Source organism: Mustela erminea, chromosome 3 (assembly GCF_009829155.1).
Source record: "Mustela erminea isolate mMusErm1 chromosome 3, mMusErm1.Pri, whole genome shotgun sequence".
Lineage (NCBI taxonomy): Eukaryota > Metazoa > Chordata > Mammalia > Carnivora > Mustelidae > Mustela > Mustela erminea.
The window spans coordinates 56,585,780-56,613,229 of record NC_045616.1 but is presented as its reverse complement, the minus strand read 5'-3'; the positions used below and the strand labels follow the sequence as shown (position 1 = coordinate 56,613,229).

General features: G+C 39.4%; 1 protein-coding gene across 1 annotated transcript in view; it reads right to left on the bottom strand.

Annotated features, from left to right (window-relative positions):
- Nucleotides 1-27,450, bottom strand: part of HAPLN1 (hyaluronan and proteoglycan link protein 1) — a 79,869-nt gene that overhangs the window by 5,535 nt on the left and 46,884 nt on the right. Inside the window, exons 3-4 of the mRNA XM_032335812.1 lie at nucleotides 8,902-9,273; nucleotides 179-481 (exon numbers count right to left, since the gene is read on the bottom strand). Coding sequence (XP_032191703.1) covers nucleotides 179-481; nucleotides 8,902-9,273 — 675 coding nt within the window. The remainder of the gene's footprint in view (nucleotides 1-178; nucleotides 482-8,901; nucleotides 9,274-27,450) is intronic.

The window sequence follows — 27,450 nt, the reverse complement described above, 5'->3', positions numbered from 1 at the left end:
CACGTGAATATTTTTTTAAATTATGACGTTAAAGAACTTTTCATCTTTTCTAACTCAGGGCAATATGTCAAAGCATGTAAGATTAAAAATTGAGTGTGGTGTTATAGTACGTCTTGATCCCCAGGACAGGAAAGAAGGCAGTGATATCTTACTATTACTGAAGAGCTTAATAGCTTACCATTGAAGTTAGATGTAAAACAGAAAACATCATATCTGCTTTTGTCTTTATCCCAAAACCCGTAGTTCCTGACACCGGGCACCGTGTTTTGGCCCCCGCAAGGCTCTCTGGGCTTCGTGATGGGGTACTGCACAGACCCGTCGCTGAGCCAGCCGGCGTTGCACCAGTCTAGCCCGCCCCGCCAGGCATCGTACAGCTGGTCAAAGGAGGCAATCACAGCATCCTGGTCCAGACACGCCTGCTGTGCCTCGTGGAAATTGAGATTGTAGCGCCCGAGTCGTGGGAAGTAAGGGAATACCACACCTGTCCAAAGGAGAGACCAAGGGATCAGTGGTACAGAAAGTAACAATCATGAGCAAATGTCACTTGAATGGTGAAAACAGAATACAGTCTCCATCAGATGAAGTTACAGTTTTTGGTCAGCTTGCAGGGATTTCTCGTGGTTCCTTTCCCCTACAAACAGCCTCTCAGCTCTGAGCATTTCACAGTTAAGGTATGTGGTTTGATGACTTCAGTGAATTACCCTTTCACTTAAGGGTTCAATTCAAACTTTAACATTCACCTTTTTGGAATGATTCACCCATGGGTTATATTTTTCAGATAGCTTCCTTGAGAATTTACCTTCTACTACTTCTGTTAATAACTTTAAAATGGATTACTACTGAGTCCTTTGCAGCTAGGAAAAAGTCAATTTTTTTTTTAAATTGATTTTTATTTTATTTTACTTTTTTAAACAATTTTATTTGACAGAGAAGAAGAGACATCTAGAGAGGGAATACAAGTGGGGAGTGGGAGAGGGAGAAGCAGACTTCCTGCTGAGCCAGGAGCCTGATGCGGGGCTTGATCCCAGGACCCTGGATCATGACCTGAGCTGAAGGCAGATGCTTAACAACTGAGCCACTCAGGCGCCCCGGAAAAAGTCAATATTGAATATTGATAATGGGGGAAGATATAGAAATAGTGCTCAGAGAGAAGGAATTTATCAGAATTTGCATGTTTTTTGTTAGTAGTTATATAATTAGTAATTAGCTTAGGATAGCCTTTTTATTTTTTTTACTTATTTTTAAAAAGATTTTATTTATTTATTCGGGGAGAGAGCGCCTTGGGGGGTAGGAGCAAAAGGAGAGGGAGAGAGGGAATCTCAAGCAGATTCCATGGCACAGAGTGTAGAGCCAGCTCAGGGCTTGATCCCAGTCCCTGAGATAATGACCTGAGCTGAAATCAAGAGTTGGATGCTTAACCAACTGAGCCACCCAGGCGCCCCACTTAAACAGCCTTTTATTTATTTATTTATTTATTTTTATTTATGATTCATTCTTCATTTTCTTTTCTTTTTTTTTTTTTTTTTAGATTTCATTTATTTTTTTGACAGAGAGAGTCACAGTGAGAGAGGGAGCACAAGCAGGGAGGAGAGGGAGAAGCAGGCGTCCTGCTGAGCAGGGAGCCCGATGTGAGGCTGGATCCCAGGACCCTGGGATCATGACCTGAGTGAAGGCAGCCACTTAAGAACTAAGCCATCGGGGTGCCCAGGCCAGCCTTTTAAATGTGTAAACAAACATGGTAACAAGTGATTCAAATTAGATACATTATTTTATATATGCTCCTAAAAACTTACTTATCTAAGTAACTTTCACTTAGGGGGTTTCTTACTTGGAGAAACTAAAAAAATCATTTTACATATTTAACAAAAACCTAATTAAGCAGCTTTATTTCATATTAATAAGCCAATTCTTTACAGTGGAGCATACCTCACTCCATACTCCATTGAGGGTATCCTGGCTCTGTTATCCATTTCAACTTTAAATTGTAGCCTTTGATCTTATTTTTTTTTTTTTCTGTTCTGTATGCACAATAAAAATGAGAGCTTTTGTTTAAAAATAATTCTTCAGCATCCATATTCATATGTTGTAAATAGAAACGAGTTTTTAAAAGCATTTTTCTTGCAAATAGGAAAAAAAAAAAAAACCCTTCTCAAAGCTTGTCTTGTACAAGGCAGATACAGAATAAATATCGGGGGAGTTAATGCCAAAGAATTAAGTTAAATATTTGAGAGGGCAAAAACCCTTAACAAATATGAACAGTGTGACTTGACTTTGCTTGGGAAGATACAATGGCTTCCCCAAAGCCTTCTTTTGGGTCAGATAATCACTGGAAATGATTGAGCCATCTCCTAATTTTCTGTGCATTTTCTTTCAACGATAAGAATTATGTCATCAGAAAGCAAACTTGTATCATTTGCAGGACTTTCAGAAGGACTCCTGCCTCAAAATGTCTCCCCATAAAAGACAATTAATTCAGAATGGCTATTTAAGGCCTTGCCTTGGATTTTTGGTTATAATTAGAAATAATTAATGCTTTAGCTTGTGGAATATAATAAATTGTCCCACTGACACAGTAATGGGTGAGTTATATCACAAGTGCTATTTTATGAGACCGCAGACCCTGTTCAAGATGAATATACAATTCACTAATCGTGTAACCAGGACACAGGAAATGTTTTCTTTTATAAATTGTCCTGGAAAAGTCTACAAGAAGAAATTTCAATAGCCTAAATCCAGTCGTGTCCACCCAAGGCCTCTGCAGGACACGTTTGTCCCTCTAGGACGGTCCAGCTGGCAATGTTCCCTAGAGGCAGGGATCCAGGAAGGCTTCCTGATCTCATCCTGCCTTCTCAGGTTCTTGGCTGAGGGATCTGTAAGTTGAATCAGAGCCAAAAGGAAGGAGGAAAAGACTCTCTCAGTTGCCACTGCCCCCTGCAGTGATGGGGGTTGGGGGGAGCCTGAGATGGTTCTATCGAAGAAGAGCTATTTCCAGGCATCCAGCTAAGAACCCAGTTAGGGCTGGGAAGTAACAGCTATAGCTCTCCCTGTCCCCTCATGCCTTTCATCCTCTTTCCTCAGAATCCCAGCAATGCCAACGAAAAGAAAAATTTTAATTTATCCAAGAAAGATTTCCTTGGCAGCTAGACCCCAAGTGAGAGAAAAATCTCAAAGTGTTTCAGTCTGGAGGGAGAAACCATTTGGGTTGGAGTCCGTTTCCCAAATGTCTCAAGAAGGGAATAGTGGAGACTGTAGAATATTTTAATTTACAATGGTTTTTAAGACTTAGATGGCCTTTCTGGTTTTAAATTCACTGTGGTGGCATTTGGTGGACTCTCGTGGGAATTAGGAAAAAATTTTCTTGAGTAGTTCTTGATTAACCATTGAATGTTACCATGATTGATTCAGTTCCAAATTCAGTGTGATGTATTTTTATTTAAGTTCCTTTCAAATTTAACATAACTTCATGCAAACATTTCTTAAAGTCATAATGAAAAAAAAAAAGTCATAATGAGGGGCGCCTGAGTGACTCAGTGGGTTAAACCTCTACCTTCAGCTCAGGTCATAGTCCCAGGGTTCTGGGATCGAGCCCCGTATCACCAGGCTCTCCGCTCAGCAGGGAGCCTGCTTCTCCCCTCTCTCTGCCTTCTCTCTGCCTACTTGTGATCTCTGTCTGTCAAATAAATAAATAAAATCTTATTTAAAAAAAAGTCATAATGAAACCCAATACTGAAACTTCATTATTTTGCAACTGTAGGAATGAATGGCTAACTTATTGTTATATTAATTCAAAACATTTACTTGAATTTTAATTAATGTTTATGTTTATGGAAAAGAATGCATCCCAAGTAAATCAAGGTCTATTTCTGTGTCTCAGCCAAAGTTGTAAAAGTTTCACCATACTGTGCTCATTTGGTGCACACATTTCAATAATCAGATGTTTCTTACAAGCAGGGACATTTCTGAAACTGCATGTTTGCTAGTGTTTTATTTATTTACTTATTTTACTTCCCCTGAATTAAGATTTCAACATCTAAGACTGTAATTGCAGAAAGCCTTCTCTGTGGAAAAAATGTGCACTTCCTGTAGCTGAATTATAGAGGGAATGGATATCGCTTTCATCGAGCATTACAAAAATACAAAGTCAACTTCCATCGGTGGAAATGAAGGGCGTGTGATTATTTTCCAAGTATGATTATTTTATCCTCATACGTCAAAATGTAATCAGAAGTTGTCTCTTTTCCCATGAACGGCTGGTATGCATCATGACAAAGGGAATTAATAAAGATGATCTACGTATGGAGAAGAATGTGAGTGGTTTAGTCAGTAGAAATACATTTTGAAAACATACTCTTTAATATTTATAATTGCACAGTCCAGTTCATCCTACTTGTTGGCAAATGTCAATTTTCAGACATCTGAAGGATGTTCATTCCATAGCCCATATGAAAGCTAACATCAATTCCAGTAACTTGAGTAATAGACACCACGAGTATAATTTTCCCTTCCTCAATGCCCCTTCTAGTGCCTCTCAGTGCTCTACACATGTCTGAATTATTTTTTTCTATTTCTAAAAGTTCTCAGACTGTATTTTTTTGTAGCTAGCCCCATTGTCACTAGCAGAAAACCAATACAATGGGAGATTGGAAAAAAAAAAAGTGTCACATTTTTCGTTTAGTTGAGTTTAAATCCAAGACAGAATAAAATCTTGTACTATAAATACAAACCATATAATTTGGACATCTTAAAGAAGAATGATTTTTGTCCTAACTGGAGAAATTCTTTGGAGAACATAGCATTTAGCATGTATTAAAGGACCAATATAATTTAAAACATTGTACAAGTACAGCTGAAAAAGCATCATCATGACATTTAAAATGATATGCTTCCTTGGCCTTATTTACATACATTAGCAGACTGATGAGGACTTATGACTGAAACTTGCCTAATGGTCACATGTAAGAATGTAACTGATAATAAAAAAAAGTCAAACACTGGGTTGGAGCTATTAAGGGCTAACCACAAAATCTCTTTTGCCACATGGTCCTTAAACTCTTAAGTATATAATCACGGCACCTTGCTCATCTGTCCCAGACTAAGTGGAAATTACCAAGTCACTCTCCATGTCTACCTTCAGGTTAGACCAACCAAGCTTCTTCAAATGTTATTCTACAATAACTATCTTAAATTTATTTTAGTAATTTCATTTTAAAATATGAGTCCTTGCCTCATATTGCAGCATACATAAATAGAATAATATGCTATCTGAGTTGTTCTTGAAAATTATTCAGTGCAAATGGGATTATCCAAAGCGAGATAAAATAAGGTGTCTTTAGGGTGCCTGGGTGGCTCACTGGGTTAAAGCCTCTGCCTTCAGCTCGGGTCATGATCTCAGGGTCCTGGGATAGAGCCCCGCATCAGGCTCTCTGCTTGGCGGGAATCCTGCTTTCCCCTCTCCTCTCTCTGCCTGCCTTTCTGCCTACTTGTGATCTCTGTCTGTCAAATAAATTTAAAAAAATAAATAAGGTGTCTTTATCATGGTAATTTTTTAAAAGATTTTATTTATTTATTTGACAGAGAGATATCACAAGCAGATGGAGAGGCAGGCAGAGAGAGAGAGAGAGAGAGGGAGGGAAGCAGGCTCCCTGCTGAGCAGAGAGCCCGATACAGGACTCGATCCCAGGACCCTGAGATCATGACCTGAGCCGAAGGCAGTGGATTAACCCACTGAGCCACCCAGGCGCCCTATCATGGTAATTTTTGAAGCTGGACAATGGTATACTGGGATTCAGTATACGAGTCATTCCGTTTTTCTAAATGTTTGAAATTGGCTGTGATAAAAAATTTTTTTATCTTATCCTATTGCCAAGCTGAGAACCTTAAACCAATCCATGTGGATGCAGACTGTCTATAGCACCTGCTGCTCACATTTTTCCCCTTGAGGAGTTTTTCTCTCACACCCGTGATGTCTTCTCCCTTGCTTTTTTACGCTCTCTGCCTTTGGAAGGACCAGGTTCACCCAATCAAGCGTTCCTTGCTTTGCAGTACTTTCCATGCCCCGTCCATGGTGTGCATGTTTTGTTTATGTCTTTGAAAGTTTAAATCCATTGTATCCAACATTCAATCTTGTAAACAAGTAGTTTACAAGAACAACTTTGTTCTTGGCACCTGACACCCTCAACTAGATTGTAGGTACTGGGTGGAGAAGCCAAGTCGGCAAACTTTGCAAAACAAAGTGTGATGAGAGCTATAATGGAACTCTCTGTAAGGTGCGAGAGCTTCACAGCTATGGAGCGGAAGGGACAGCATGAAACTCGAATCTTACTCTTGGGAGATGTGTATGTTCTTCAGTTGTTCAGAAATGGATTCGTGTGTGCCGAAGGTTAAAATGTTAGCTGTTTCAAGGCAGGTGCTCTGGTTAATGACTGCTTCTACCCTTTCTACCGCACACAAGAAAGGCAGAAAAAAACGCTACCTTCAGGGAGGGGAATGGAACCATCATGAGCCACCATGAGCACACCAATTAATGCAGTGTGACCAAAGACAGCCCGTAGATGATCACCCAAGTCACTCTGGGCGCTTTAAGAATCCTCTGCAGCCAGAAACTGACAAAGACTGCTACCTTTTGGAAGTCTCTGGTCTTCTCTCCAACAGAGAATTTCTCCTCCTTGGATGAGAGTGGATAAAAGCAGAGGCTTCTTCCAGTGTTCTTGCTAGCAAATTCCAGTTCTAGCTCTTACTACTGGCCATGTTACCATAGAAAAGGAGTTCTCCCTAAGTCTCCTCTGTCAAGGGGGATTACTGAGGTGAACCAAACAGGGCGCATGGGAGTAGAGCAATGGCTTTGTACCTGCTTACTCTATAACCCAAGTCTACCTTATTTCCTTTATTTATTTATTGTATTTGAAGGGTAGTTGAACTACAATGTAATAATTTCTGCTTATTTTAAAATACTTATTTTCGAAAGTGTATTAGAATCTTTAACAGCCTGTCAGACCGTTGACTGAAAAGAACCAAGATTTGGAAATCTTCACATCTCCTGGCACCGAAATAGCACTTACAAAAATATTTATCAGTTAAATTGGTTTCTTGGACACATTTACTTGGCTCATATGTTAATGGGTTATATGGTAGGGAAGTGTTCTAATAGCATGGAAAATGTGGTGATTTGGGATGGGGAAGGGCCTAGGCAGAAAAAATTACTCTTTTTATATTTCCTTTTCAACACCTCTAAGTATGTCTTGAATACAGTCTCAGTTTGACCTTGGAGTGCATCATCCTTTGACACATTGTAAATTTCCTTTTTAAACAAAAGTATAGCAGGCTCCATGCTCAAAGCTCTTAGCAAGCAGGGATCCAGGCGGAGTTTGGATATCTTATATTCGTTGTATTTATTTTTATGGTTTCCTTCTATTTCTGGAAAGTTCCACTGCTTTCTAGTCACTTAAAATTTCATTTTAAAATAAATGTAGGGAGATAGTAAATGTGGCATGGTATAGAAACAGAATTTTAGAAGAAAAAGTAACTGAACAAATAATGTAGTTCAACCTGTTTTTCATAGATGAGGAAGCCAGGTACAAGGATTAAGTAACTTTCCCCAGTTTCAAAACTCATACTGGTAGAACTGGGACTAACCTGAAAGTTTTGGTTGGTACTACTAGCTCGAGGGTCTGTCCACTGCCTGCTGCCCCTTCGATAAAGAAAATTGGTTGTCATTCATATTTGATGATTAACTGTTTTCCCTAAACCAATCACTTCTTTCATCTTGAATAATGCCAATGTTTATGGATATTCATGTGACTCAATAAAAAAAAAAAAAGTACAAGGTGATTCAGAATCAGGAGCCAAGAACTATGACTAAGAGAGACAAGAGGAAAAAGGAGAGACAAGAGAAGATCCAAAAAATGTACTTTATGACATCATGCAATTTATTAGATACATAAAGCTGAGAAGTCTCCATGTGTGTGATGGGATTCTGTGGGATTCAGAGGGTCACCTGTTCAGGGATATGCTAGTGGGGCAAACAGATGCTTTTCCCAAAGCACAAATCTGTCCTAGGTTACAAAAGGGACTTCTCGCAAACACACACCTCTAGTTTACACGCATAAGGAAGGGAAGTATTCTACCAAAGCAGCCAAAAACTCATCCTTCAGTGTAAAGAAACACTGAAATTCATGAATATAAGATGTTTTGAGATGCATGAGAAACAGAGAAGAGTTTCCCCACTGGTGGGGTCTATAGAGGGTGGACTTTAGGCAGTGAGGACACTTTTTATTGTTTAGCATTCTCTACATTTTGGTTTTTGAACCTACTGAGTAGATTACATATTTCAGGGGAAAAAAATTCCCCCAGCATGCCTATATCGTTTGGTATTTGGTGTTTAAAAGACTCTGGATCATTAAAAAAGTTTACTTCTTGACTTATTTATTTAAATAAACCTGGAGGGTGCTTTTTTGTTAAATTAAGATTTCACAGTTACTTTCTAGAATATAATAACTGGTATTTTAGTTAGCAGATGTCCTTCACAAAAGTTGCCATTATTTTGAAACTGAAATAATGTTAGAAGTATAATAAAAATGCATCCAATCTAAATTTCTCAATAACCCTGTCATAAGATTTCAATTTTGAATAGCATAAGGCAGTTTCCAAATATTATTAATTCAGTTCCACTGCACGTCGCTCCTACTTGAAAATAGCTTCAATTTTGTGTCTAACTATTGTGTGTACATTTCAAATATGAAAGCTGGAATCAGTGACAGACTGCAAAATACAAAAGAAAAGAAGCCTGCTATGCATGGACTTCTGATTTCTCATGTTAATCGCTATGGTTACCACTAGACATTACTCGTCACAGAAAATGATTAATTATCATTTCCAAGTTTAAAATGATTTATAGATACCTACCTTGTAAATCTAATGCTACCACAGCAGTATCATCTTCCAATCCTTCAATCACCTCACACTTGTATTTCCCATAATCCTCCAGGGTGAGGTCTGCGATCACCAGAGAAGCATCATTATCACTGCCTCCCTTCAGAAACACTCTACCCTGGTAGCCTCCATAGGCTTTCTTGTGATATCCCATGGAAACAAAAACGTCCACTTCCTTGAGGTAATCTGAAGTTAGCTTGGTCCACTTAATTCGGATCTTGTGGGTTCCTGAGCCAAAAGCTGTAGGGTCTCGATAAAATTTACATGGCAGTGTAACATTGCCACCTCGATGTGAGAACACCCTGGCTTGTTCTGCTTCCACGAGTAGACGGGGGCCATTTTCTGCTAAAATAAAAAAAATAAAAATTAAAAAATTAAAAAAGAAGAAACATAAATATGCTTTTAGGCTTTCTTTTTTAAATAAAATATGCTATCCATACAGGGTATCTGACAAAGAGTAGCATTGGGTGATAAGCTTCTTTGCATTCTTGAACAGTAATATTTTTTGAACTGCATAGAAAGATACCTTCAATACCTAGAGGGCACTTACAAGGTAGTCATGTCTTTTAAACCACTGGAAAAAAGAAGGATTTTAGTTATAATAGTTGAAAATTACTGAATATAAAACTCCACAGTCATCAAAGTTTGATAATTTAACAACAAATTCTATTTTTTCCTCTATTTAAATATCAAAAATATGGAAATAAGACCAAGTGAAATGACATAATCTTATGATGAATTTTATCAATACAAATGAAAAATTTCAAGGTAGGCAAATTTCTCTTCCCACCTGAGCTTTCTAATACAATAAATATTTATTTTAATTGTAGCAAAATTATAAAGCAACGTGATCAATTTTCACTGTACTATTCTGGCCAAAGAAAATATACTCACATTTGTGGTTTCTATTCAAATATACACTTGTGATATGCTATTCTCAAGCATTTCACACACGATGTATGTATTTTACTTTCACACAAAGACTAGACATCAGAGAGGTATTTTTAGCCAATGCTTAAAAACAAAAAACAAAAAAACAAAGAATCCCTCCAGGTTTTGAAATATAGTCCTCAAAACTGATATGCTGAAAGTATATCCAAAGTTGTATTTATTTCCTGATTAACCAAATAATTGTTTCTTTGTTCCCTTAAATCTCCTTCTACCCCGTCTTTGCTTTCTGATACACCTTGTTTTCTAGTAGATCTCATTCCCACCTTTCTTTTCCTTGCCCTTTGGTTTCCCTCCTCCTACTCCAAGACCGAGGTAGCCTTCCAGAGAGCGCTGCAATCGTCCCTGCCTGCCAAGTCTTTGGGGCTGCCCTTCCCCAGGGAGCCAGCTGTGCTTTTTACATCTTGGCTTTCTCTGGGGTTCCCCCCACCACCCGGTGAGCTTATTGTGCCTTTGACCTTGACAAGGTCTCTTGAGGGCATGCAAGATTGGAAAATGAGAAAGCAATATAAAAACTCTTGGACACAGACATACCTTCTCATCTACACACAGCTTTTGAAGCTTGCCAGAAACTGCTTTGCATGAACCTCTGCTGCCCTTCCTGCCTGAGGCAAGTAGGGACTGCGTTAAATCTCAGCTGTGAATCATTTAGGATGCACAGGTCAGGAAGAGCACCCACTCACCTCCAGACAGATCCCATAACTTACTTATTTAATGGCATACACAGAATTCAGATTTCAAAATAAAAAGTGTCCAAAGAGAGACACAGTGGTTATACTTTTTTTTTTTTTAAGATTTTATTTATTTATTTGACAGACAGAGATCTCAAGTAGGCGAAGAGGCAGGCAGAGAGAGAGGAGGAAGCAGGCTCCCTGCCGAGCAGAGAGCCCGATGCGGGGATCAATCCCAGAACCCTGAGATCATGACCTAAGGAGAAGGCAGAGGCTTAACCCACTGAGCCACCCAGGTGCCCCAGTGGTTATATTTTTAACATATACGATCAGAATGAGTATTTTTTAAAAGATTTATTTATTTATTTATTTATGAGAGAGAGAGAGAGAGAGAGAGAGAGAATGAGAGAGGGCACAAGACATAGGAAGGTTAGAGGGAGAAGCAGATTCCCCACTGAGCAGGGAGCCCGATGCGGGACTGGATCCCGGGACGCCGGTTCACAACCGGAGCTGAGGAGAGTCCCTTAACCAACTGAGCCACCCAGGCACCCCAGAATGACTATTTTAAAATGATCGTATTTCATTTATAAGTCAGCCCCAATCCGCAGAAACTGAAAAGTTTAACAAAGCTATTAATGCCCCCCTCTTGGAATAGATAATAAGTAAGAGGATAATGGCTTAATTAAAATGAATCCTAAATCCAGTTCATTAAACATTTCCTTTAGGTTTTATTATCTTTTTATTTAGGATCATAGAATCATAAGGGATGAAAGGTAAATCTCTCCAATATAGATTAGTTCTATATTGGTAGATACATAGGTAGCTCCCCTACCTGTTATCTTCCCCCTACAATATCCCTAACTGCTGCATCCACACGTGTCCTCTTTCCAGGGGGCGGGGAGGAAAGTGCTGTAGACCGCTCAGCAAGGCCTGAGGGTTGTAGGGAACATCTCCTACCCGGGTGCCTGGAAGGACAGTTGGGCGGTGAGCTTCCCCTGCCAAGGCTTCTGCTGAGACCTGACACAGGGCTATAGAAGGCTGCAGTTTCATGACTCTCACAAGATTTTTATTTTCAAGTCAAAGCTGATGTCCAAATCCACAGGGACAAGGGATATTACAGTAGTTAGGAATAAGGGTTGTGATGTGATACCTTGTTATAACCGCACCTCCTTGATTAATAGCTCTGTAGCCTTGAGCAAGCTGTGCAAGCTCTAAGTTCTCATTTCTTTCTTTCTTTCGTTTTTTTAAAAAAAGATTTTATTTATTTATTTGACAGAGATCACAAGTAGGCAGAGAAGCAGGCGGGGGTGGGGTCAGGCTCCCTGCTGAGCAGAGAGCCTGATGCAGGGCTCCATCCCAGGACCCTGGGATCATGACCTGAGCCGAAGCAGAGGCTTTAACCCATTGAGCCACCCAGGCACCCCCTAAGCTCTCATTTCTTTACCTGTGAATTAGGGATAGTAATATCTAGCTTGTCTCCCTGACCTCTTAGACGTGTGGGGCACTCACAGTCAGGTCTGATCAAAAATAAGTGTGCACTCACCGTTAACTGTTCCTACTGCGTACATCTCCCAGTTTTTCTCAAATATGATACCACCTGACACTGAGCGTAATTTTGGCCTACATTAACTCCACTTACTTATAAAGCTTTGAACCACGTGGGCTGAAAAAATACATAAAATGCCACCTGTATGATAAAGGAGACATAGAAATTATTCTGTGTTTTCACATAATCATCAGGTGTTCCAGAATGAATACAAGGTCTGAGTGCTTCATAAATTAAAGAGTCAAAGCAAAGATCAAAACTCTTGTATAAGGGACTGAGACTTCTAATTTTTTTTTCATGTGGTTACCTACACATCACCTTGTAGTATTTTAGAAGTGTACGCTTCTAATTTTTTTAGGTACTATTTGCTTATAATCCAACATTGTGAGTAGATGATGACTTATGTGGTATAATATTGAGAATAGAGCAGATACCAAAGTTCTACTGATCTCCCATAAAGTAATTTTTCTAACAAGCCTGCCAGAATGTCTTAAATTCTGCAATTCTTAGTTTTTGGGGGGGTGGGGGGTGGGGAGGCTGCGGCATGGAGGTAATCAGTGCCAGAAGTCCATGGCTGGAAGGTTAAGAAAGACGTGTAATGTGTAACACATCAGGTGACTGAGGGTCATTAGTGTTCATTAATCTAAACCACCAGCATGGCATTGAGAACAATGCTTTTTGTTAGTTTGCTTGTTTTTAGAAGATCGGCACTGCAGATCATAAAGCACTGAGCATTTTGGTGAGAGTGACCTGTTGCAGAACAAAAAAGATATAGGAGAGAGCACTGGCCTGTGAGTCAGGAGCTCTGGGTGTTTCACTGACTGGTCTGCCTCATGAAAATACTGACTTTTGGGGATTTTTGTCAGGCTTATCATAGCAGGTGGTCATGATGAGGGTGAGCCAGGAAACACATCAGCTGGAGAGGTGAGAGGGCAGGGACAAAGAGCAGGAAAGGGGATGGAGCATGAGTGCTCGACTGACCAACTTTGCACCCAATTGTCCAACTTTGCACCTGGCTTGCCTAGTAAGCCTTGAATTTCATCCTTGACTGCGAAAACCTAAGTGGTTTGAAATTAACGTTTAAATCAACCTGTTTGATCAACAGGCAGTTGCAAAGCAAATAAGATGCAAAAGCTAAAAATAAACCTTGATCATCAGAATAAGCACTCTTATGTTTTTTTAAAATTTTAATAAAAAGTATGAAAGAATACATAAAACTAGGCAGCATACATATGCTTCTTTCGGAAGGACTAGATTTTTTTTTTAAAGTTTAATTTGTAAGTCACAGAAATTTCGTATTTCTATTAGTGAGTATCAATGACAGTGACTTGAAAGATTTGATGCCCTTCAAAGACCACAGTTGTCTCCAGGGGAAACAGCAGGGCCTCATTATTATTTTACGAATTCTGCTGTGAAATCCAGTGGACATCATTCAATTTCACCAAATTATGAAAGCAAATCCATGACCAAACAACTCATCTTCTTATTGCTGTGTCATTTAGATGATCTCTTGCAAACAAGAGATCACAAGCAATTAATTCGTTGCAGAAAAACAATGTAGAAATATGGTATTGGATTTTTTTTTAAAGATTTTATTTATTTATTTATTTATTTGTCAGAGAGAGAGAGAGAGAGAGCGAGTGAGTGCACGCACAAGCAGGCAAAGCAGCAGGCAGAGGTGGAGAAGCAGGCTCCCTGCCGAGCAAGGAGCCCAATGCAGGACTTGATCCCTGGACTCTGGGATCATGACTTGAGCCAAAGACAGCGGCTTAACCGACTGAACCACCCAGGCATCCCATGGATTGGATTATTACCTATTTTTCTTAGTTCTTTTAAAAGTATAGTAAATTTTTTTTATGGCAGTTCATTGCCGAAGAAATACATATGACAGAAAAAAAAGGTGTTACGGATTGAAGTTCGTCTTTTTACAGTGAATTGTGGATTGTGCAAAATAACCAGTCTTAGCGTTAGTTACTTTCTCATTGGGGTATAGCTGAAGTAGGGTCATGACTTTGGATTTCCTAGACTAATAAAATGTAAAACACAAAACAAGACAAAAGTGGGCAATATATTTAAGATGACTAAATAAGGACATTAAAAAATATTACTCTCCCAAGGGAAAAAAAAAAACCTCTACCAACATCATTTGAATTTTTTTTATTGTGATGAAAATGTATGTAACATAAAATTTGCCATTTTAACCATTTTTAAGTGTAGAATTCCTTGGTATTAATTACCTTCACAGTGTTGTGCAACTATCAGAATTTTCATCACTCTGAAGAAAAGCTAATTCCTTTTTGACACTCCAGCCTGGTTGGCAGAGACTCAATTGTCAGCTCCCTGATGAGTCATTTGAGAAAACTATACAAGGTTTAAAATTGGTTCCTTATTTTTGTGGTATTTGTTGTCACTTGGTGGGTTTGGATGTGTAAGACTCACACTGTGGAAGGTGTTAGTTTCCTGCAGGTAGACAGACTGGTGCTATGTAGTTACAGTGGAGGCTTGCTTCCTGGCAGGCATTTTTGCTGCAAACCTTCAGCTGCATAAATAATTGGCCGTACACAATTTTGCAATAAAAGATAAGACAAAACACAACAAAACAACTGGTTGCCCATTTGGTTTGACAGTTTGTTGGTTTCATCAATTGGTGGACAGTTTGGTTTCATTCCATTGATGCAATACTCCCAGTTTCTGTTGTGTAAAATCTTAGCCTTCATACAGTGACATAGAGTTTGAACCCACGTTTCCCATAGAACGTTGGAATGTCCATCGACCATAAGCCAAGAACAAACAACAATGTAGCAGACTTCGACAATGCAACACAAAGCTCAGTTACAAGTGCATCTCGGTGGCTCAGTTGGCTAAGCAGCTGACTCTTGATTTTGGCTGGGGTCATTATCCCACGGTCCTGGGATGGAGCCCCTTGTGGGGCACTCTATTCAGCAGGGAGTCTACTCATGTACTCCATCTATGTATATAAAAAATAAATAAAAGTTTTTTAAAAAGCTCAATTATAAATATGCATCCAAGTGTTTGGAAACTGGTAAGTCTCTCAATGAAGAAGGAAATTTTATCAAAGAAAGAAAAAATAAGCTGCTGAACAAGGAAATGTACCAAGGCCAAAATAAATAAATATGTAAATAAAATCCACACACACAAAAAGTCATAATATCATGAATGAAAGACTTTGAAGGCAAGTACTTAGGTATAATCCACAAAATAAAATTAGTTCTTTGCTCAGATTTGCCATGACTCTACACACATTTTAAACATATTTAAATATTTTGTATTTCATAATAAAATGTTTTTAACTTTGTTACTCATATTTCATGTTTCATTATATCTTTAAAAATGAATGTCCTTTTTTAAAAGCATTTTATTTATTTACTTGATGGGCGTGGGGGTGGGTGGGTAGAGATTGTGCACAGGTGGGGGTAGAGGGAGAAGCAGACTCCCCACTGAGCATGGAGAACGATGTGGAGCTCCATCCCAGGACTCTGGGATCATGACCTGAGCCGAAGGCTGATGCTTAGCTGACTGAGTGACCCCGGTGTCCCATGAATGCCCCTTTCTAAAAATTTTTTAATAATTTTATCTTTTTTTTTTTTTAAGATTTTATTTATTATTTGACAGAGATCACAAGCAGGCAGAGAGGCATGCAGAGAGAGAGAGGAGGAAGCACGCTCCCTGCTGAGCAGAGAGCCTGATGCAGGGCTTGGTCCCAGGACCCTGAGATCATGACCTGAGCTGAAGGCAGAGGCTTTAACCCACTGAGCCACCCAGGTACCCTATAATTTTATCTTTTATGGCACAATTGCCTTACCACTAATCATACCATGAAAATGCGGCAAAAATGCTTGTGGCGAAGACACGGCAAAAATATCAGATAGGAGCCAAACCTGCTGGAGCAACCAAGATGGGTTTATATCCTTATGGCTTTGCTTACCTGAATCTTCTGAAAATGATCCCTGTGTCTCTGGGCCATGCCTTGTTAACACCGTTCCTCCCACTCCAGGGTAGTGCTTGGCGTGCAAGGTCTCTGTGTGTGACACAGGCTGGGGCTGCCTGGAGCCTGAGCTACCTACAGCACCAGGTGTGGGTGTGGCTGCATTTACTTTATAACATACTGTAGCTCAAAGACGAAAACGTTTTACAGGAACCATGAAACATAGACATGTGTTTCTCACTGTAACTTGTTATACTAGACTAGAATACATACTTCAGGAAAAAATTAAGGAGCGTCTTACTCATTAACCTTTAACTCTGAATCATGATTTTGTTTCCTTCAGACAGGAATGAATCTAGTTTTTTTCCTGAAGCTGTTCATCAGTTGTCCAAAGGTCCCATTGTTTGGCCATGATTCTGTTGGGTCTAGTCAGCTGTGCATCAGACACTTTTATGAGGGCCTTTTCCGTTGTCCTGGCTATCGCCCTATCTCCCCACCCAGCCTTTAGCGTCCTTTTGGAGGGCTGGTTGCTTTTAGCCTGTCAGAGACTGAGCTTCTGTTCCTTTCCCAGCTGTTCCTGAGCTTTGGAGGACCCTGAGCCTCTCCTCTGGGACTCAGCAGCTCGGGAAGAGTGGACCTGGGTTCTAGTGAGAATCCCTTCTTGCCCTCTGTCCTCTTGCCCCTTTCCCACGTGTCCTTCCTGTCAAGACCTATTGATCTGGCTTTCAGACCAGCTTGGATTTCAGACCACCTTTGCTCTCTGGAGTTTAAAGTCTGACCTGAAGACGCATAAGGGTGTGTGTGCTGCTTACTGTTTGTATCAATTCAAAAGAAACAGTTACATTTACTTAAACTGTATGAGAAAAGATTGATAAGAAACTAATGAGGGGCGCCTGGGTGGCTCAGTGGGCGCCTTCGGCTCAGGTCATGATCCCAGGGTTCTGGGATTGAGCCCCGCGTCGGGCTGTCTGCTCCGCGGAGAGCCTGCTTCCTCCTCTCTCTCTCTGCCTGCCTCTCTGCCTACTTGTGATCTCTGTCTGTCAAATAAATAAATAAAATATTTAAAAAAAAAAAAAGAAAGAAACTAATGACTTCGGTAGCCTGTGGGAAGGTGAGGTGGGTATCTGGCAGAGGTCTCTTGGAGATTTTCACTGTGTGTACTTAGATATTTAGAAAAAATGTGAACTATGCAAATATATCACCTACGCTCACACTAAATAAAATAGTTGGGGGAATTTAACTGACAAATAAGTAAACACAAAGCCTTGACAAAAGTGTCTCAGGAGAGATACACAAGAAACCAGTAGCCACAGCCCAGTATACTGTTGTGATTGCAGGATTACATTTTTGCAGACCTATGGCTCTGCTAATAAAAAGCTTCTCTTTAAACATGTCTTCAAGCATGCCAATTTCGCTTCATTTCCCCTCTTCTTTTTTTTTTTTTTTTTTTTAACAGATTTTATTTATTTATTTGACAGAGAGAGATCACAAGCAGGCAGAGAGAGGAGGAAGCAGGCTCCCCACCGAGCAGAGAGTCCGATGTGGGGCTCGATCCCAGGACCCTGAGATCATGACCCGAGCCAAGGGCAGCGGCTTAACCCACTGAGCCACCCAGGTGCCCTTCCCCTCTTCTTTTAAGAGACCATTGACCAAGGAATTGATTGCTGTCTAGCTTTGACTGTAAAGGAAAAGTCCTACGCTAAAAATAAGTAAGTGAAGGCTGCTCTTTGGTGTAAAGTCACTGCTCTTTCTCACCATCTGTGACCTTGCCTTTTGGACTCCGAGGCTCTAAGGACACACCCCTCCCCACACTGCTCACTGCTCCTGCCCCCTGCCCAGGCTCACTTCTGACTATGGTATCATCTGTGCCCTGCTTGCTGCTGTCAATCTGCAGCTGAACCCAAGTGCTTAGAAATGGGCTTTCACAATGTCCTTAAATGGCAAGTGTCCTTCCAGTCAAGCATGTGATGTGCTGTGGCGCGTGCTCTCAGGGATTGACAGTATCCGTCTGCCTTCCTTGCCTTAGAGCTAACTTGCTTCTGTAATGGAAAACTGCCCAACACCAGCATACAGTATTGTTCTGAGTGATGTTTATCATGAATGGGTACCATGTTATTCTCTTATCCATAATTCATAGTAAAAAATAAGAATAAATGTTACCATCGTTTTAGAGCCTACAGGTTTGATCTAGGACACTTTCTTTTTTTTTTTTTTAAGGTGGGTTTTTCTTTGTTGTTTGCTTGTTTTGTTTTTGTTTTCTGGGACGGTGGAACTTTTTCTTCCTACAGGATGTCTTAGACAAAAGTCTGCCACATAAATCTGATCAAAGGTGAGCTTCTTTGCTTGAAACAGGCATCTGGAGCCTCCAAGCAGCTGTAGGCAATCCACTGAACACTCTTTAAAAATCTCTTTTTTCAGAGGTAAACCTGAAAGCTGTGTTAGTATCCTGAAAAATAGTCCGTCTTCATCTTTTTTTCTAGCAGGAAGAAGTAAAGTGTGAGGAGGGTGTTTAATTCTGTCCAATGACTAAGTTCTTTGTGGCTTTGTTTTTCCTTATCCTTTCTGTCTGGTGGTGTTTTTTTTTTTGTTTGTTTGTTTGTTGTTTGTTTTGTCAGTCATAATTTACTGGTTAAGCTTATGGACTCCCACGCTGTGTCATTTAACATTTCTGTGACTCATTTTCCTCATGAGTAAAATGGAGTTAAGCCACCTTTTTCCTAGATTTCTTATGAGAGTTAAATGAGGTGATTCACTGAGAACTTAACTTTATGCCTGGTATCTGGTGAGTGCGCAGTGGCTCTTGCTGCCCAACACTTACTGAGGTCCAAAGTGTACTAGGTATGCAAACTGGCTTCTATCTTTGATATCGACTTCTCTCCTATGGTCTTTCTGAAGACAGTTTCTGGAAGGCATTGGTTCCTGAGAAATCCATTCTCTCATCAACTTTGGATTGTTCTTTTAATCTACTAGGACAGGAGCTCATTCAGGAGCACTACCTTGAAGGCTTTTCAAAAAAACCCAAATCTATATCTATATAATCCAACTTCTTCCCGTCTCCTCCATTTCCTTGAGGATTCTGGACAGTCTTCATTTGGGTATAGGGACGGCATGTATTCATTTACAGCCGCTGCCCCACCTAGCTCCTCTACCTTCTTGTAAGAATCCCCACGGTGGCCAGGTTTCTCCAGGAAACAGGAACAATTCTTGGATCACATGGCTGGCTCAGTCATTAAGGGTCTGCCTCTGGCCACGTATCTTCACACATGACACAAAATCCAGGCTAACTGACTCACTTGAATTGTAAGACAGACTACTTACAAAGTAGTGGAAGGAAGGTGCTGTATGGAATGCTAAAAGACAACAGAATTTGGGGGCGCCTGGGTGGTTCAGCTGGTTAAGCATCTGCCTTCGACAGAGGTCGTGATCCCAGGGTCCTGGGATTGAGTCCTGTGTCGGGCTCCCTGCTCAGCACTGAGTCTGCTTCTCCCTCTGCCTCTCCCCACTGCTTGTGTACTCACTCTTGCTCTCTCTCTTTCCCTCTCAAATAAGTAAAGTCTTAAAAAAAAGTAAGAATAGTCGTAAGAATAGTTTCTTCAAGGTCCACGATCAAACTTTTTTTCATAGTGATTTGCTTTCTTCTGAGACATACTTATAGCAATTGAATAGAAGATGACAGCCAATCTTTACACACTGACGGACTCAACAGTCTCTAAGAAAAGGCTTAGACAGAAGCTGTATTAGGAGCATGAGAATCAGCCTGCCTGAGTTTGAATCTCAGCTTTCCACTTAATAACCATATGAGTGGGGACAAGCTTTGAACCTCTCTTAGCTTCAGTGGGGATAACCACCTTCATATAGTGCTATATGAGATGAACTATGCAGTCCATTTTCTCTTGTGCACCACACATAGTGGTTTTAAATGTAAATATTCACTAATTAATATTATTGCCATTGCTAAGTCCATTATAACTTGCCCCAGAAATAAAGACAATCTAAATATTGTTGTCATCTTAGGGTTATCTGCTCTAGATAATAATTTTCAGAGTTTAAATTTATCTATGATATCAAAGACTTATGCACAAAAATAGTAATTAATTTGTATAATTTTAGACTAAAAAACCTAATTGGGTTATCACATGATAGATTACGGAAAAAATGAAAAATAACATTTGAATATTTCACTAATATGGTCAATGGCATTCTTAATATAAACACTTTCCAAGATTTTACTTTTAATATAGGTTTCTTCCAAAGGATACGGGGAAACCAAAACTTTAGCGTGAGTCATTCTTCTTCATTTGGCTGTAATTAACCACACACTCTTTAATTATTGGAAATGTGTCTTTATGTGGTAAAGGGCTGGAGCTCAAATCTACTTGACTCTGCTCAGACCACTTCCACTTTGTGGTGAAATGTAAGGTCCAGTTATCCATAATTTGCAGAAAAGACATTGTTGGTTTCGTACACTGGTATGGTTAATGTCTTCACTTAGTATGCAAGACCTCAAGATACTACTATCACAGAGTCAATCCTGGACGCAAAAGGAATCTTTTGCTTCTTAATGAACAATCAAATTGATAACCTATAACGTGTCAAGTAATGAGTGCCGAAACAAATGAAAGCTAAGTCGAACGCAAATATCCAGGTGGGCAGGGCTGAGGGAACTGATGGGAGCACCATGGTGCTGAGAACACCAGGGAGTGGAACAGACCGTGCCACTGCAGTGTACGCATGCTCCATTCTGAAGGGGAGCAGGGTACTGGTTCCCGCTGATGATGTCCGATGCAATGCCGGTTGAAAAAGAGCAGGTTATTTGGACTTTTCAACAGATGCCAGAAATGTGGATTTTCATGCAAATGTCTCCTATTTTTAAAGCCTTGCAATTAATTTAGATTTTTAAAAAATTACATGAGAAAAAATAAATAAATATGTGACGTCTGCATCCTCTTTTCGCCTTACCTATTGGAGCTGAGCGTCTCCAAAGCCCAGACCAGGCTAGCTGTCGAAGGGACAACTTGAGTCCCTCTTCCCCTGCCCACACCTGTCCTTTCCGCCATCTTCCTCAATTTCTTTATGCCTCGCCATCCATTTGTTTTTGTTCAAGGCACAATCTAGAAGGTGTGTTTGATATACTCTTTTCCCTTAATCTCTATATCCAGTCTATCAGAGGTGTTGCCATCTCTACCTTCTTCTTACTTTTTCCCCTAATTGGTTGATATCTCTCTCTCTACCACCCATTTCCACTGCTAGGTCCTAGCACCTAGCGTCCACATCGCTATGATTTCTCACCTAAGCTACCCCAAGACTCCCCTAAGGATCTCACCTTTCTTCTTGCAACACCATAATCCAGTACTCATGGGTCTTTTGTATTTGTAAGTCATATTACATCACTCTCTTGCTCAAAATCTTTAGCCATTTTTCAATGTTTTTAGAATAAAACCTGAACTCTGTACTCTAGACCAAATATAAAGTATTATGGCCTCACTCCTGCTTATTCTGTCCACCTCATCTAAAACCCTACTCTCTTCACGGTGAGGCTGCAGTCCCCCCAGCTTCTCTCGAGCTTGAAAGCGCTGTGTTTACTGCCCTCTTAGAGAATTCTCGTTACTCGCTCACGTGGAGAGCTCTGTTTCCCGCTTTTGATGTGACACGTTCCTGCTTACTATTCAGATCTCAGCTCATAGAACCCCTCCTGACTCTGACTCCCCTCTAAAGCGATTCATCCCATGACCCTGTGGGGGCCCCCTCATAACATTTTTTCCCTTAAAAACACCTTATATTTATTGTTTGTGAGTTCATTTGTTTCACTGATTTAATTACATATGTAGGAGCTAAAGTTCAAGAAGCCTGGTCTTGAAGCAATGTTGGTCTTAATATGTTGTGGGCAGTCTATAAAAACCTGTTACTTTATTCATCTTTTAGTATTCTTTTCCCTGAAAACGATCTCAGTGAAGTACAGTACTAGCCCTCTAATCAGCTTTTCAGTACTTTAAGCCTTAAGACCGTTTGTTAATGATTGTGCCATAAAAGACAAAGCAAAGTGAGAATTCAAAATAATCCTGTGCAGATTTTGGAGATTTAAAGACTATCAGCATAATTTATGACACCTTTCAAGAGAAAGTAAGAATTACTCATAACCCACATTATACTAGGGAACCAAATGTTGAAATTTACCCCTCTACTCTTAAAAAAAGCAACAAACAAACAAAAAAAGACCATTGTGTGAAATATTATTTTTTCCTAGTAAAATTATTAGCCACAGATAATCATAAACCCATGGTGAAAAAATATAGTCATATAACTAAGAACATAAGAAATTTATGTAATGCCTCTTGCGACTTATAAGGAAACCTACCTAACTTTCACCTCTACCTAACCCACCTCTCGTTACCTGTGCCTTCACTACCATTCAGTAACTCTGAGCAAAATACACAAACATCATTCCCAGTGCTTTCTAGGAACAAGGCAAAGCAAGGAGGTAAAGCAAGCACCATTACAAATAGAATCATCTAGAGATGGAAGATTCCTCACTTCAAAGATATGCTTTCAATGGTGTTCTTATTTTAAATTTATAATCTCTTTCAGAAACAAGGTAAGACACTCTTTTTTCCCACTTTCTTCACCTAATTAATACACTTGACTTGTAGTGAACGCTCCCTGTTCTAACATGCCTTGTTAATTTCATGCGTGATGAACTATGGACTTTCTGGGTTTTTACCCGTAATGTCCCTGTCCCTTTTGAGTGGACAGTGTTTGGAAAAGGTAGGGAGAACTCTTGTTTAACTTAAGTTGTTCAGTATACTTCACAGAGTAATCCAAAAGTGGCTGGAAACATCCTGCTCAGAACTTACACATGTGGTAACTAGTCACTGAGTAAATGCTGAAGTCAAGTAACAACATGTGTAATGAAAACAAGATTAAAATGGCTACTATTTGTATTGACTACTTGATAGTCATTTGGGGGGCACACATGGTTATTGGTATAACATACACAAAATATGTTTGAAGAAATTTCATAGAACTTTTAGATTTGTTATGCTTTTAATGTCTTCATTTTGAAATAAAAATATTTCTATAGGGGCGCCTGAGTGGCTCAGTGGGTTAAAGCCTCTGCTTTCGGCTCAGGTCATGATCCCAGGGTGTTGGGATCGAGCCCCGCATCGGGCTCTCTGTGCTGCGGGGAGCCTGCTTCCTCCTCTCTCTCTCTCTCTGCTTGCCTCTCTGCCTACTTGTGATATCTGTCAAATAAATAAATAAAATCTTAAAAAAAAAATTTCTATAACAAAGGTTTATCTCCCCTGGGTATTATCACTTTGATAAATTCTTAATTGAATATATTAACTTCTTAGCATTTTGGTAGATTTTTCTCTGCCAGAAGACTTTCCTGAAACAGGAATTTTCCACTTTATGTTTAAAATAAAAAGCCAAAGCAATAAAGAAATCTAAATCTATTTTTTTCTTGATATCTAGTAAAGCCAGAGAAACAGCATGTTAAAATTACTTTAACATTAAGCAATTAAGCTATAAGTCAGTGCTTTAGCGGAGTCAACATTGGTTCTTGCAAAGTTGCAACCAAAGGGAAAGGCTTCTTTATTTAATGGATTTTCTGGATACTTGGGAAAGTTTCCAAATAATTATTGGCTTCCGGCATGATTTGCCCATTTCAGAGAAAGCCGTAGCTGGTAGTGTGAATTTGTTGTTACCTGAAGAGATTATTAAATGTAGGTTTTTATACCTGGAAACAGTCTAAAATGTATTGCTTTAATATGCTTTATAGCATAACATAGAATCAGCATTCTAGGTGTTATTAGTTTAAAAATATTCTTAAGATGTATTTTATGGATTTAAATCTACTATGTGATAAAAAGTTCAGTGAGTATGGATACAAAGTTCTCAATAGTAAGAGTTTTTTTTTTTTAATAGCTATTTACTCTTTTCTCCGTATTTCCTCCTCTGTTTAATACTTATTTTATTCTTTTTTGTCACCTTTTTCTTGCCCAGTACTCTTGTCAGCAAGCTCACTGAGGAGATGGTCTGTCCTTCCTCAGAGAATAACCCAATTCTTTGCATGAAAGAGGCCAGTGTTTATTAAGTGACTGAAGATTTTCTCAAAAGGACACACAAATGCTGAGAAGACTAGGGCAGGGCTATCAGATGTAAAGTTGATATGAAATCATACATATTTCTGAACCTGGATGAAGGAATTTATAGAAATTACATATTAATCTATAGTCATTTCAGTCCTTGCCTTTTCTGTTTATAACCCCTATGTATGCATATATATGTTTCACTATACATAGGTGTGCATGTACTATACATGCATGTAACTATACATGGGTAGCAACCATATAGTTGAAGAAAAGGACTGCCATGTTTGACTAAGATCTATAGGTCAAAGCAACTTGCGTTTTTGAGTATGTTTCTGTTTAAATAAAATTAATAACAGATAATGCTGTCTTCTGTCTGTAGTATTCCATAACATTCCATCAGTTACCATAGGCAGTAGTAGTTCCATATTCCTAGCAATGTCTGTCTCTCACTAGATTAAAACTGCATGAAGACAAAGACCTTGTGTTTTGTTCATCATTCTATCCCCAGTGCCCAATGGACTAGGAGCTCGCTATAGCCTGAATGTTCGTATCCCTTCAAAATTCATATGTTAAACAGTGATCCCCATGTAATGGATTTTAGAGGTAGAGCCTTTGGTATGTAATAAATTCACGAGGGTAGAACCCTCATGAATGGGATTAATGCCCTTATAAAAAAGACCCAGGAGGGATCCTGTGTTCTTTTCCATCCTGTGAGTTCACAGAGAAAAGACAGTCATCTATGAACCAGGAAGCTAGCTCTCATCAGACACCAAATCTGTCACTGCTATGACTTTTCAGCCTTCTAGAACTGTGAGAAATACGTTTCTGTTGTTTATAAGCCACCCCGTCTATGGTATTGTCTTACAGCAGCCCAAATAAGTGTACATATGTATGTATGGAGTACACGAGTATTTTTATGTAAGTATGTGTATGCCTTTATACACATTTCCTTCACTGGGGGACACATCTATTATATTCATATGGTGACAGTCTTAGTTTGATCAAATGATAAGCCTGTGTTTAATGTAATTGGTTCTTATTATCATATTTGGCTTTATGTCCTGTCAAAAACTAGTAGATTTTAGAAAGGCCATCCAATACTCATGATGTTGCTAATTTTTATAATGTCATGATTAAGCTAGCTGGTATTTTATAACCAATAATTTCTAGATAGAATTATTAATTATTAATAGCATATATGTTTATCTAAATGCAATTTGGAAAATACGCTTGATATTTGTGGATTTTGTAATTGTGGCAGATAGCATTACCCTGGCTCAGAAACACAAAAATGAATTAATTTAACTTTGAAAACAGACTCAGAGTACAGATAAGTTTTAAGTGGAAGAGAGGAAATTAAGCTGGAGGAACACTTATCTAGTTCTCACATGAAATTCTGGCTCTGTGGATGGTTTGTGATTATACATTATTAAATTCACTCCCCCTCCCCTTGATCCACTCTGCACCACCAGATCCTGACTCTGCAGATATTACATAAGGAACAGGATAGCATAGCAGTGGCCATTTGTAATCTGAATACTCTACAAAAAGCTTCATGTACACATCAGGCAAATTGCTGCCCACTGCTCTGGGTGCACTCTCGTGGCGTGTAAGGTGCTGTGCGCAGTTTGGGAGCCACGCATATGACCGAATTTGCTCCCAAACTCATAATCATCTTCCTCATCTGCCATCCCTCGTCCCATGAACTAGAAAGACATCTCTGAGCTCTGGAAAGACTGACTGGGACTTGATTAGGAAAAGCGCCCAGATTTGGGTCCTGGATTTATTCCACAAATGTGAATTGATCACCTACTATGTGCAGGTCATGGTTTAGGTCACCGGGATACATCAGACCAAGATTCCCAACCTACCCTTGTGGAGCTGAAGGGCACAGGTGGCAGAAATGGATACAATTACATAAAATAAGTAAACTAGGTAACCAGTGTTATAGAGAAAAGTGAAGGAAGGTGAGAGAGACTGGGGTGCCAGAGGAGGGGCAGAATGTAGTTGGCAGGGAGAATTCATTAAGAAAGTGGGAAATGATCCCAGATTTGAAGAAGGAGAAGAGATTAGTGGAGAGAAACTTCCCCTCAAAGCCACGTCACCTGGGATAAGCAACGCAAAAGCTGTGGATCTTTATTTCTTCATTGCTATGATGGAATATTGATCTAGATGATCTATGCTTGTTCTTTTAAGTTCTTAAATCCCATACATGATGATTTAACTTATGCCAACCATTACAGAATGAAAGCAGCCATATAATGTTCATCTAGCCCACACCGTGTGTCCTGTGTTGCTAAATGCTGTGAATGCCACAGGATTTCAGAAGTTCTCACTATGAGAGTAGTCATTTGGAAGTATCTCATTACACTCATTCATTTTTCAACAAACATGTTAAGCACCTACTATGTGCCAAGCAGTATTGAATAGTTGGGTTATTCCAAAGCTCACAGTATGATGAGGGAAGGGAGGCATGTTAGCACAAAGGAACACATGTGACACTGGAACAGAAAGGTTGTTTGAGGCACACGCCAGTTGGAGGGGGCCAACCACACTGAGTGGGAGTATCCGCTTTCAGTGGGGGTTCCAGATATACATTATGTTTTCCTCTTATTATTATTTTTAAAAATTTAAAATAGCTTATATGTGTTCACCTTAAATATTACTTAAGTTTGGAAAGCTTCAGTTCCCACAAGGAAAGTAAAAATGATCAGATGACATTTAATACTATTGGGGAAATCTTAAATTGTGAAATTAAAAAGGACAAAGTAGGCAACTTAGAAAATATTTACTTCCATAGAACTAAGATAATGACGTGGTTCTGTTAACAAATGAATTTGAAACGTTGACCTTTTCCCACCAGTATTTGTGCTCCGTTTTATATTTAAAAGTCATTTTTTTGTTGCTGTCATTACTTTCATTAATATTTTCCCATGTTTTTATTTAAATTCTAGTTAGTTAAAATATAGTGCAACATTAGTTTCAGGTGTGAAATTTAGTGAGTCAACACTTCCACATAACACCCAGCACTCATCACAAATGCCATCCTTAATCCCAATCACCCATTTAACCTATCCCCCCCAAGCCTATAAAAGTCAGTTTTCTATGATGGTTAGGAAGCAATAACCATGACAATAATATCTATTGGAAGCTTATTGTGTGCCAGGCTCAGAACTAGGCAGTTTTCCATGTATTATCTAATTTAATTCTCACAAAGCTCTATGGAATCTGTGATCATCCCCTGTTTTCTAGATGCGGTAACTGAGACCTGAAAAGATGAAGTTAGTTGTCCAAGGTCTAAAACCAATAAATAGCAGTAAG